Source organism: Schistocerca nitens, chromosome 12, assembly GCF_023898315.1.
Source record: "Schistocerca nitens isolate TAMUIC-IGC-003100 chromosome 12, iqSchNite1.1, whole genome shotgun sequence".
NCBI classification, from domain to species: Eukaryota; Metazoa; Arthropoda; class Insecta; order Orthoptera; family Acrididae; genus Schistocerca; species Schistocerca nitens.
The window spans coordinates 10,133,539-10,146,136 of NC_064625.1; the positions used below are offsets into that span (position 1 = coordinate 10,133,539).

General features: G+C 45.4%; 1 protein-coding gene across 1 annotated transcript in view; it reads left to right on the forward strand.

Annotated features, from left to right (window-relative positions):
* The window catches only part of LOC126214868 (UDP-glucosyltransferase 2-like), a 104,064-nt gene that overhangs the window by 64,967 nt on the left and 26,499 nt on the right, over positions 1 to 12,598 (forward strand). The window contains exon 2 of the mRNA XM_049941513.1: positions 5,039 to 5,285. Within this exon, the coding sequence (XP_049797470.1) occupies positions 5,039 to 5,285 (247 nt within the window). The remainder of the gene's footprint in view (positions 1 to 5,038; positions 5,286 to 12,598) is intronic.

Below are 12,598 nucleotides of genomic sequence, written 5' to 3' on the forward strand. Positions count from 1 at the left end.
GTCCTCTATTCTCTGTCCATTTTCATGCTGGGTCTCTACCTCAATTCGGTAAAGGTCTCGATCTGCCATTGCTAATCTTTCCGAATCCCTTATTTTCTGTTTTAAAAGCAATTCACGCGCCCTACTTCGAGTCAACATGCGCTCATACGATCTCACGCGTTTCATAAACTTTTTGTTCACACGACTTGACAATCAATTCACTTACTTGTTGGGTCAGAACCAACTTGTCAACGATGTATCCGCCACCTGTGTGCTTGCATTGAGGAGAAAACGTAATTCTAACAATTTTTAATATTCATAACTTAATTATGCTATTGTCTCTGCTAGAATGTCTCACTATCTATCGATGCAGCTACTGTTTTTAACTATTTATGCCTTTCAAAAAAAAATTTTTTTTTATTACGAAAATTTTTTAACAGGATATTTTTCTGACCTAGTTATGCATGTGGTCGACCTTCAATCATGGTATTTTACCATCCTGGCAGGGTCGCCATTTTCTAACGTTGTGCATGGTGTCTGTTTGTAATATGTCACGTCTCCCTACCACTTTCGCGCAACAACGCTCTGAGCGTGTTTTTTAGGGAATTGACTAGTTTGAACCTGGGACCTGTTGCTGGTAAGGAGACGTCAGACCACACATGACATGTAGAGTTCAGAAGAGTTCGGTGAGACTAGCGATGATATAACCAAATACTTAATGATTTCAGCGTCAGCTCCACTGCACTCCCTGTAAAAGAATCTTAATACTAACTAAATTTAGTGGAAGGTGTTCAAGGCTTTCCTATTTTTAGTTAGCTGGTAAAATAACGTCGAAAAAGCAGTTAAGTTTACCATTGGAAATTTTATTCTACTCACCAAACATTGTTTATAAATTGCACTATTGATAAAAGGAAATGTTTTAATACAGGATGGTAAAAACCAACTACGTTCAACAAAAATGTGAACGAATATTCCCTGAATGGGTTTCCAAGTTCTACAGTGGATCGAAGGATGACCTATGCCATATCACATCTAGATTTAAATTAAGTTTCACAAAAGAGAAAACTATCAAAATAGTCTACAGTAACCCTCAATTATCTTTAATTACTTATCTAACTTGTCGTAAATTACAGTGGCTGATGTGGCTTCTCAATAACTATATAACAGAAAAATCATCGCGTTTCAGATTTTTACTTCAAGTGGCAAATGTGAACACCATGAGCTTTAATTGACGATCGACACTAGTATTACGCAAAAAGGGGGTGTAACAGATGAGACTTCTGCAGTTCTGAGTGAAGCTTTATGCGCTGTTATGTGGCATTGCATGCGTTCATTACCTTGTCGGTGTTCGTCAGGGGGCGGCGGGCAGCACAGCTCCGCTCACCTCGCCGTCTCGGAAGCAACTCTCTCCTAATTTCTCCTTACTACAATTTACCGAAGTTGGTTTAAAAAAAACTATTTGGCTGTGTTTTCATCTGACCAATCAGGGTCTCAATGTTAACCTTAAGCTCCGCCTACAAAAATTCTGTCTATCCAATGAGAAACGTTATAATTTTCGTAGTGGGGCAATGTTTTTAAAGTTTGCAACGTAACAGAGACGCGAAAAAGTCTCACGCTAAAACTTGCAGCTGGTGTGGTTCTTTTAGTGTTATCGTAAGATCTATACTGTTCTTCTGGAGGGCTCTAGCTTTTAACATGGGCTTGGGGGGGGGGGGGGGGTCCTAGCGGTTAGCTGGCGACGTGGGAGTCCGTCCCTTATCGTAGGGCCTTCCAGGTTAACACGGTTCTGCTTTTGGCTTCTGTTGTCGTTTCTCCCCTCGGAACTGCGTCTGTCTCACGGTGGGAAGGTATGACATGCATTTAGGCATTCTTGTGTTAGTCTGTGGTATTCCATTTGCTCACTCGTCACTCGTATTACTTTGGTTAATTTAATGTCACGATTTATTCGGAGCTATGTGACATACTACTGGATTTTCTTATCATGTCAGGGTTTTCATGGAATGACCTTCTCCAACCAGTATGTCTCGCCGAAAAACAACAATAGAGGAAGAATGTTATCCAATATGATTTGATGAAATTCCTTCTAGTGACAACAGTGTTGACCGTGATGCAAGTCATGACAGTGGCCGACATTCACTTTCGTCGAGAGGTGTAAAAAAGTTTGTAGGTCCCGAAAATAGTTTCAGTGGCTGCTGCTTCATTCTCTGTATACAAAAATAATTTATCATCTCAGATCGATGCACACAAACCATACGTAGACGAAAGTATTCGCCACGAAAGCAGTAAACATCAGGCTATTATCTCACCATATAGAAGATATATAATTTGCTGTTCAAGAAAGACCTTTGTGTGAACTATGTGAACATTTTCAGTGTGCAGTGCACCTTTCTGCCTGCGAGTAGATAAGAACAGTTTCAAGAGATACCACGAAAATTAAAAGAAAGTTCTACCATAGTTCAACCACCAACTATCGTATGCTGTAATGAGGTGATGTTTAGCTGCGGTGACTACATCCATTGCTTAGACCTTTTCTGTTGTTAAGGCGAATTTTTACAAACCCACTGTAGAAAACGTTTCACAATAATAAAACTGAAGTATAACAAGTGGATCAAATTTGAAATATGTAAATTACTTTTCATGCATCTGTAGGGTTTATTTTTATGGCGTTTACCTGCCCCTCAGAGTTAGGATCTGTTTTTATCGGGAATCGATGTCGATGACAGACAAAAATCGTCGAGATTATCGATTCGGGGGGTGGGTGTTCTACCTGTGTACACTGAAGCGCCAAAGAAACTGGTATAGTATGCGTATTGAAATACAGAGATATGTAAACAGGCAGAATACGGCGTTGCGGTAGGTAACACCTGTATAAGGCAAGAAGTGTCTGGCGCAGTTGTTAGATAGGTTAGTGCTGCTACAATGGCAGGTTATCAAGATTCAAGTAGGGTGACTGGACGTCCGGATTAATCTGGACATGTCCTCCTTTTTAGTTCTTCGTCCGGGGCCCGGGCGGATTTTTCCAGTGTCCGGGTTTTTCGCAAAGTTGAGCGTAATACAGTTAAATTTACAATTCGTCCCGTTCTTTTCTTAAATACTTTAACTATTGGCACAGCCTTCGTGATAAGGCGGTGTTAGTAGTTGGCACCAGCATCGTCGATATTATCGTTGATCTACTTACAAGCGAATGCAAATATCGATTATTTAAAATTTTCGTTTCGTATCTTCACTTTGTAGTGGCTTGGCTTCCTGTAGTGCATTTGTGATTTGTGAGTGTAATTTTAAACCGAGTAAGTTACGTAAAATATTTGGCTATGCCTAAACGAAAGTGTACATTTTCTAATGTCCTTTCCTGCAAATATCCGGCTTGAAGAAAGGGAGAAATGAATTTGAAACGGAATGTAAGATATGTGGAGCTGGAACGTAGCCTACGTCTCAGTGGCCAATAGAGGTAAGAAATAACTCGACTGATTAAGTGTCATGGTTTTATTTCATCGTTTCAAAGTCATTCAATTTATTTGTATTCAGAAGGTTAAAGTGCAGTTTACATGTCGTCAGCTGCTGCTTGAATTGTAGATGTTGGTAGCGGTGCGTCGAACGAAGGGAGGTGAATGGTCTTACGTTTTCCGCTTTGTAAACAATACCGTGTTGTTGACATAACAAAGCAATTGACGCCACACTGTCACCACAATCATTGTTTTACTTTTTTTGTATTGTTCAGTTAACCACCACCTGACCATCAGTAACAATTAACTGCTAGTTTTACCGGCAGTCACGTGACTTGTCCAAAGCTGACGGGTGGTATCCTCATCTGCAGTTGATGTGTCCTCTTTCTTCTCCCTTTGTCCTCCTTTTTGAAGGTGTTTGTCCTCCTTTTTAAACAGTTGCATCTGGTCACCCTAGATTCAAGTGACTTTGAAAGTGATCTTATAGTCGGTTCACGAGCGATAGAACACAGATCTGCGAGGTAGCGATCAAGTGTGAATTCTCCCGTACGACCATATCACGAGTTTACTGTGAATGTCATGGATCCGGTAAAACATCAAATCTCCGACATCGCTACGGCTGGAAAAAGATCCTGCAAGAAAGGGACCAACGACGGCTGAAGAGAATCGTTAAACGTTACACGTGTGCAACCTTTCCGCAAATCGCTGCAGATTACAATGCTGGGCCATCAACAAGTGTCAGCGTGCGAACCATTCGACGGAAAATCATCGATATGGCCTCTTGGAGGCGAAGGCCCACTCGTGTACCTTCGGTGACTGCACGGCGCACAGTTTTGCTCCTCGCCTGGGCCCGTCAACACCGACATTTGGCTGTTGATGACGGGAAACATGTTGCCTGGTCGGACGAGTCTCGTTTCAAATTGTATTGAGCGGATAGGCGTGTACGAGTATGCAGACTACTTCACGAATCCTGCATGTCAGCAGGGGACTGTTGAAATTGGTGGAGGCTCTGTAACGGAGTGGGGAGTATTCAGTTGGAGTGATATGGGACCCATGATACCTCTAGATACGACTCTGACAGGTGACACGTATGTAAGCGTCCTGCCTGATCACATGCGTCCGTTCATGTCCACTGTGCATTCCGACGGACTCGGGCAATTCCAGCAGGACAATGCGATGCGCCATAAGTCCAAAAGTGCTATACAGTGGCTGCACGAACACTATTCTGAATTTAAACACTTACGATGGCCACCAAACTCTCCAAACAGGAACATTATTGAGCACATCTGGGATGTCTTGCAACGTGCTCTTCAGAAGAGATCTCCACCACCTCTTACGGTGTCGATTCCCTCAAGCACTACTTCAGACATTAGTCGAGTCCATACCATGTCATGTTGTGGGACTTGTGCGTGCCCGCGGAGCCGCTACACGATATTAGGTAGGTGTACCAATTTCTTTGGCTCTTCAGTGTATAACGCATAATCGTTAAGATGGCAAGTTAGTACAGAATCCACGATGCGCGAGTCTTTCTTGCACTTAGGCTGTTTTTTTCTTTTTTTGTTGTTCTTGTACCGAGTTGCTGACCGAGGAGTGTTGACGCGTGGTCGGTGTTGCAGACGTCGGCTGTGGCGCTGGCGGTGTGGGCGGCGGCGGCGTGGTGCTGCGGGTGGCTCCCCGCCGCCAGGGGTGCCAACATCCTGGCCGTGTTCCCGATGGAGGGCCGCAGCCACTGGATCGTGAACCGCGAGCTGCTGGTGGAGCTGGCGCGCCGGGGCCACAACCTGACCGTGTTGACGCCCTTCCACCAGCCGGGCGACCCCTGGGAGCTCGTCAAGCCCACCGCGCAGCTGGCGGGCAGCCGCAGTAAGTCTGCTCGCTGTCATTTCTGTTAATCTTACTTTTCGCTAACTGGGATTTTCAGTTACGATGTGTCACACGAGAACGAAGTCTTTCGCGACGGCACTGTTGTACATGTATGCAGGGTGGTCCACTGTTCGTGACCGGGCCAAATATCTCACGAAATAAGCATCAAACGAAAATACTACAAAGAACGAAACTCGTCTAGCTTGAAGGGGGAAACCAGATGGCGCTATGGTTGGTCCGCTACACGGCGCTGCCATAGGTCAAACGGATATCAACTGCGTTTTTTTAAATGGGAACCCCCAATTTGTATTACATATTCGTGTAGTACGTAAAGAAATATGATAGTTTTAGTTGGACCACTTTTTTCACTTTGTAATAGATGGCGCCGTAATAGTCACAAACGTATACGTAAGTGGTATCACGTAACATTTCGCCAGTGCGGACGGTATTTGCTTAGTGATACATTACCCGTGTTAAAATGGACCGTTTACCAATTGCGGAAAAGGTCGATATCGTATTGATGGGCTATTGTGATCAAAATGCCCAACGGGCCTGTGCTATGTACAGGGTGTTTCAAAAATGACCGGTATACTTGAAACGGCAATAAAAACTAAACGAGCAGCGATAGAAATACACCGTTTGTTGCAATATGCTTGGGACAACAGTACATTTTCAGGCAGACAAACTTTCGAAATTACAGTAGTTACAATTTTCAACAACAGATGGCGCTGCGGTCTGGGAAACTCTATAGTACGAAATTTTCCACATATCCACCATTCGTAGCAATAATATGGCGTAGTCTCTGAATGAAATTACCCGAAACCTTTGACAACGTGTCTGGCGGAATGGCTTCACATGCAGATGAGATGTACTGCTTCAGCTGTTCAATTGTTTCTGGATTCTGGCGGTACACCTGGTCTTTCAAGTGTCCCCACAGAAAGAAGTCACAGGGGTTCATGTCTGGCGAATAGGGAGGCCAATCCACGCCGCCTCCTGTATGTTTCGGATAGCCCAAAGCAATCACACGATCATCGAAATATTCAGGAAATTAAAGACGTCGGCCATGCGATGTGGCCGGGCACCATCTTGCATAAACCACGAGGTGTTCGCAGTGTCGTCTAAGGCAGTTTGTACCGCCACAAATTCACGAAGAATGTCCAGATAGCGTGATGCAGTAATCGTTTCGGATCTGAAAAATGGGCCAATGATTCCTTTGGAAGACATGGCGGCCCAGACCAGTACTTTTTGAGGATGCAGGGACGATGGGACTGCAACATGGGGCTTTTCGGTTCCCCATATGCGCCAGTTCTGTTTATTGACGAAGCCGTCCAGGTAAAAATAAGCTTCGTCAGTAAACCAAATGCTGCCCACATGCATATCGCCGTCATCAATCCTGTGCACTATATCGTTAGCGAATGTCCCTCGTGCAGCAATGGTAGCGGCGCTGAGGGGTTGCCGCGTTTGAATTTTATATGGATAGAGGTGTAAACTCTGGCGCATGAGACGATACGTGGACGTTGGCGTCATTTGGACCGCAGCTGCAACACGGCGGACGGAAACCCGAGGCTGCTGTTGGATCACCTGCTGCACTAGCTGCGCGTTGCCCTCTGTAGTTGCCGTACGCGGTCGCCCTACCTTTCCAGCACGTTCATCCGTCACGTTCCCAGTCCGTTGAAATTTTTCAAACAGATCCTTTATTGTATCGCTTTTCGGTCCTTTGGTTACATTAAACCTCCGTTGAAAACGTCGTCTTGTTGCAACAACACTGTGTTCTAGGCGGTGGAATTCCAACACCAGAAAAATCCTCTGTTCTAAGGAATAAACCATGTTGTCTACAGCACACTTGCACGTTGTGGACAGCACACGCTTACAGCAGAACGACGTCGTACAGAATGGCGCACCCACAGACTGCGTTGTCTTCTATATCTTTCACATCACTTGCAGCGCCATCTGTTGTTGAAAATTGTAACTACTGTAATTTCGAAAGTTTGTCCGCCTGAAAATGTACTGTTGTCCCAAGCATATTGCAACAAACGGTGTATTTCTATCGCTGCTCGTTTAGTTTTTATTGCCGTTTCAAATGTACCGGTCATTTTTGAAACACCCTGTATGTTGCTCGGTATCCTGGACGACATCATCCAAGTGTTCGGACCGTTCGCCGGACAGTTACGTTATTTAAGGAAACAGGAAGTGTTCAGACACATGTGAAACGTCAACCACGACCTGCAACAAATGATGATGCCCAAGTAGGTGTTTTAGCTGCTGACACGGCTAATCCCCACATCAGTAGCAGACATATTGCGCAAGAATTGGGGATCTAAAAAACGTCGGTGTTGAGAATGCTACATCAACATCGATTGTACCCATACCATATTTATATGCACCAGAAATTGCATGGCGACGACTTTGAAAGTCGTGTACAGTTCTGCCACTGGGCGCAAGAGAAATTACGGGACGATGACACATATTTTGCACGCGTTCTATTTAGCGACGAAGCGTCATTCACCAACAGCGGTAACATAAACCGGCGTAATATGCACTATTGGGCACGATGGCTGCGGCAAGTGGTACATCAGCGACCTTGGCGGGTTAAAGTATGGTGCGGCATTATGAGAGGAAGGATAATTGGCCCCCATTTTATCGACGGCAATCTAAATGGTGCAATGTATGCTGATTTCCTACGTAATGTTTTACCGATGTTACTACAAGATGTTTCACTGCATGACAGAATGGCGATGTACTTCCAACATGATGGATGTCCGGCACATTGCTCGCGTGCGATTGGAGCGGTACTGAATAGCGCAGGGGTTCCCAACAATATTTTTTCGAGGACCCCTCATCGAGCATGATTGGTACCTTTTTAACCAACGGTCCATTTTTAACTACCCGAACTGTAGCTTCCGCGAAAAACAACGCTTTACAAACACTACTGTTTTAATACAGAATATTGAATATGTAAACAAGACGGTCTGTGAATGCAGTGGCAATAAATTAACAATGGCCGATTGTCGTCTGAAACGCGAGTTTCTGTGTAAAGTGACTGTCAGTTGTCAGCTGCAAAGAGACAGCGCGTGCAGTTTAACGGCATACAGCAAAACTATTTGCCTCTATCTAATTCTAGTTTTGCACTAGAGTGTGCTAGTGTCAGTTGGCTCTAGGAAGACGCTAGACGCAAAAGTTTGCGTTCGCTAAAGCTCTGCTCATGCAGGAAGCGGCCAAAACAAAAAATCTCTTATCATACGAAATATATGTAATATATTTTTCATTCTAATAGGATCTTGCGGACCCCTCTGGCATAGCTCGCGGACCCCGGGGGGTCCGCGGACCACCTGTTGGGAACCACTGTAGTAGCATATTTCATGACAGGTGGATTGGTCGTCGAAGCACCATACCATGGCCCGCACGTTCACCGAATCTGATGTCGCCGGATTTCTTTCTGTAGGTAAAGTTGAAGGGTATTTGCTATCGTGATCCACCGACAACGCCTGACAACATTCGTCAGCGCATTGTCAATGCATGTGCGAACATTACGGAAGGCGAACTACTCGCAGTTGAGAGGAATGTCGTTACACCTACTGCCAAATGCACTGAGGTTGACGGACATCGTTTTGAGCATTTATTGCATTTATGTGGTATTTACAGGTAATCACGGTGTAACAGCATGCGTTCTCAGAAATGATAAGCTCAGAAAGGTACATGTATCACATTGGAACAACCGAAATAAAATGTTCAAACGTACCTACGATCTGTATTTTAATTTAAGAAACCTACCTGTTACCAACTGTTCGTCTAAAATTGTGAGCCATATGTTTGTGACTATTACAGCGCCATCTGTCACAGAGCGAACAAAGTGGTCCAACTAAAACATTCACATTTCTTTACGTAGTACAAGAATATGTAATAAAAATGTGGGTTACTATTTTAAAAAACGCAGTTGATATCCGTTTGACCTATGGCAGCGCCATCTAGCGGCCCAACCATAGCGCCATCTAGTTTCCCCCTTCAAGCTAGACAAGTTTCGTTCCTTTTATTTTTATTTCGTTTAACGCTTATTTCGTGAGACGCGCTGTCCCGGTCACGATGCTGTGTACGGCCTTCTGCCGCATCAGTTCAGGGTTTTAAACTCGAGCTTCTGACGATTTCCACCACTGTCTTCGTCAGGAGCAACAGACCGGCAGACAGAGAGACGTGACACACGTGCAGGCCATGCACGGTCGATGCAGGTTAAGCAGAGCCTGCTGTTCCTGTTTCGGTGAATCGTAGTGTATTCGTTTTCTTCTCTTTTCTGCCCCTCTTCTCGGTTGTCAGTCGGTTGTATTCTTCTCCTCTCGTTGCCGGGTTATCATTCCAGGAGTCGGTCCGGCCATCAGGTAGCCGGGCGATAATGAAGTTGGTTTCCCAGTCCACTGACGAGCAGGTTTCTAGATGTCCTCGCCGATGCGTAGAACCTCGTTGTGAGTTCGTGGAAGCGGCGCTGCAGCGTCGGGATTCCCGCGATGGTCGGCCGGTGTGGCAGAGCGGTTCCAGGCGCTTCAGTCCGGAACCGCGCGACTGTCACGGTCGCAGGTTCGAATCCTGCCTTGGGCATGGGTGTGTGTGATGTCTTAGGTTAGTTAGGTTTAAGTAGTTCTAAGTTCTAGGCGACTGATGACCGCAGCAGTTAAGTCCCATAGTGCTCACAGCCTTTTGAACCATTCTTTTCCCGCGATGTCTTGCAGCTGCCTCGTGTCCTCGGCAGATGGAGCGCCAGCCGGAAGGCTTTATTCTGCACTCTCTGCAGTGTCTGCAGACGGGTTTCAGCCGCGTTTCCCCACACCGCGGCCTCTTACTCGAGAACCGGCCAGACGAGTGCTACGTACAGCGAGATGCCGCAGTGGGTGGGCAGAATATTTGTGGGGCCGAGCAGAGGATCTTTCGGAGCGCTCGGCCTCTCAGCCCCTGGATGTGTGGTCCCCAGGCCAGGCGCCGGTCCGAGGTGACGCCGAGGTATTTTCCAGTGCGAGGCCACGGAGTGGGGGCCCCCACGATCCGCACTTGCTGCAGATGCGCCTGCGCGTAAACACCACAGCCAGGCTCATCCCAGGATTGAACTCGAGCCGCCATTTGGTAGCCCACGCTCCGATCTCGTCGCAGGCGGCTGCGCATCGGCTGCGCGCTCATACTGCGCGTGTAGAGCGCGGACTGTCGAAATTGCTGCTGTGGTGGCCTTATATAGCCCAAAGACGGCTTCAGATTGGTAGCAGTTGCGTCATGCTGTCTGTGATGGTGTCAACGTCTACGCTGGTGGCGCCACCTCCTTGTTGTGCCTTGTATCTGGCACACGAGAATAGTACATGATTCACATTCCTTCTTCATTGAAAAATCACATGACAGAGATTCCTTCCGTCCTTTGCAGAACTGACGGGTTGGGAATTTGGCAAGATTTAAGGGCACGAGAGTATTAGTTGCTGTGATTCATTTGCTCCTTTCCAATCAGTAAACAAAGGGGATAACGCTTCTTTTAGTGGCAGCTGGTCGTACTGTACTCTTTTTGCTGTCTTGGTAGAATCCCAATGCGCCTACCAGTCGTTTCTCGCTTTCTCATTGACTGTGCCCTGCTTTTCTTGATAAGGAAGTCTATTATTTAGGATTTCACCTCAGTTCATTGTTCACTTGGCTAAGCTGTCTATTATATAATTATGATAGATACCACTGTGCCCTGTAATCCACAAGATATTTGTCAGTATTCCTGCTTGCTTATTTGTAACGATTTCTTTAATAGTGTCTATAATCATAGGCGATTCACTTTCGTTTCATTTTGGTTTCATAAGACTCTTTAGTACACTTATGGAAACGGTTAATATCATCACCCTCCCTCGCGTGCGAGATCTGCCGTACTTTACTGCTTCTCTAACTGGGATGGCTTCCGCGTAATAGACTGCTGCCTCCTCAGGCAGACAATTGATAACTTTCTGCAGGGTTGTGTCCCGTTCATCCTACATTGTCGCCGTCTGTGTTCTCCGATCGATCCGTATAAATCTTCGTCGAATTCAAGAAAATTGTACCAGCGGAAAAATGCTCCTATCGGAGCACAAAAAATACGATTATGTTCCTGTTTATTTAAAAGAGGCAGACCGAAAAGTGGGATACCAGCTACCTCATTCTACCTTCTTTAGCACCTTTAAAATTTTTGGCAGGCGAAGATATTCGCACTCTTTTTAACACGCATCTCACCTCTGAATCCCGCAACCTCCCCTAACTGTAGGTCACTCACCCCGCAAGTCCATCGCTCTACGTGGCTCACACCCTTCTACTCCTAGTTGTCCTTTCTCACTCATTCATTCGGCCCAACTCATTGTCATTATCTCTTCGTGTCTCACTGTCATTGTTCCTGTTCATCCGTTCTGTCCTACTACAACTGTCTCCTATCCCCCTCTTGCTCTCTCTTACTGCTACTACCGCTTTCCTTCCTTCCCTCTGCTGCTGTCTCTTCTCACCGCTGCTATATCTCTCTTCGTCGTTGTCATTGCCACAGACTGTCTCTCATTATCACTTGCTCTCACCCACCTCCACTTCCTCTTTACTCCTGTTCCACTGGCACGGTCTCCTTCACTCTTTTCCTAGTACTGTTCCGTTACTATCAACTACGTTCTACTACCACTGTTCCCTGTCTTTCTCTCACACTGCCATTGTTTGCTTCGCACTTTGTATGACTCAACCACTGTCTACCATCTTCCAGTTTTTATTACTTTTCCGTCTCTTTGGCACTTGCACCGTCTTCTTCTTTCTCAGCATAAAAAAGCGGGAATTTGTTTGTATGCCATCATTTTTGGTAAAGTTTTTAAATGTGCTGAGGAATGTAGAATGAGGCAGCTGGTATCCCACTTTTTAACCAGATTCTTTTAAACAAACAGGAGCATATTCGCAATTATTCTGCTCTTGATAGAAGCATTTTTCCGCTGGTTCCCTTCTTTCCCCTGCTGCAGCAGGCATGTGACTCATATGAAAATAAATGCATTTTTCAGTAAAATTAAGATAGTTTACTTATGTGAAACTGGAATAACGCAAAACTAATTTTACTTCCCAGACCGGATTTTACGTGCAAAAAAATTTGCAAGTGCTCCAGTGCTACAACGCAGAGTTCCCAGGTGATAACGGAGCCACTTTACAGTTTATTTCACCGTGCTACGTCACTTTATAAATTACGTTTTCGCCTCACATCGGATTTTACGTGCGTATTTTACGTGTAGAAGTAGGATAACTTTGAACCCCTGTATCTCGGAAATGGATGAAGATATGAAAAAATTTGAAAGTTACTTCGAGATCGGCATGTT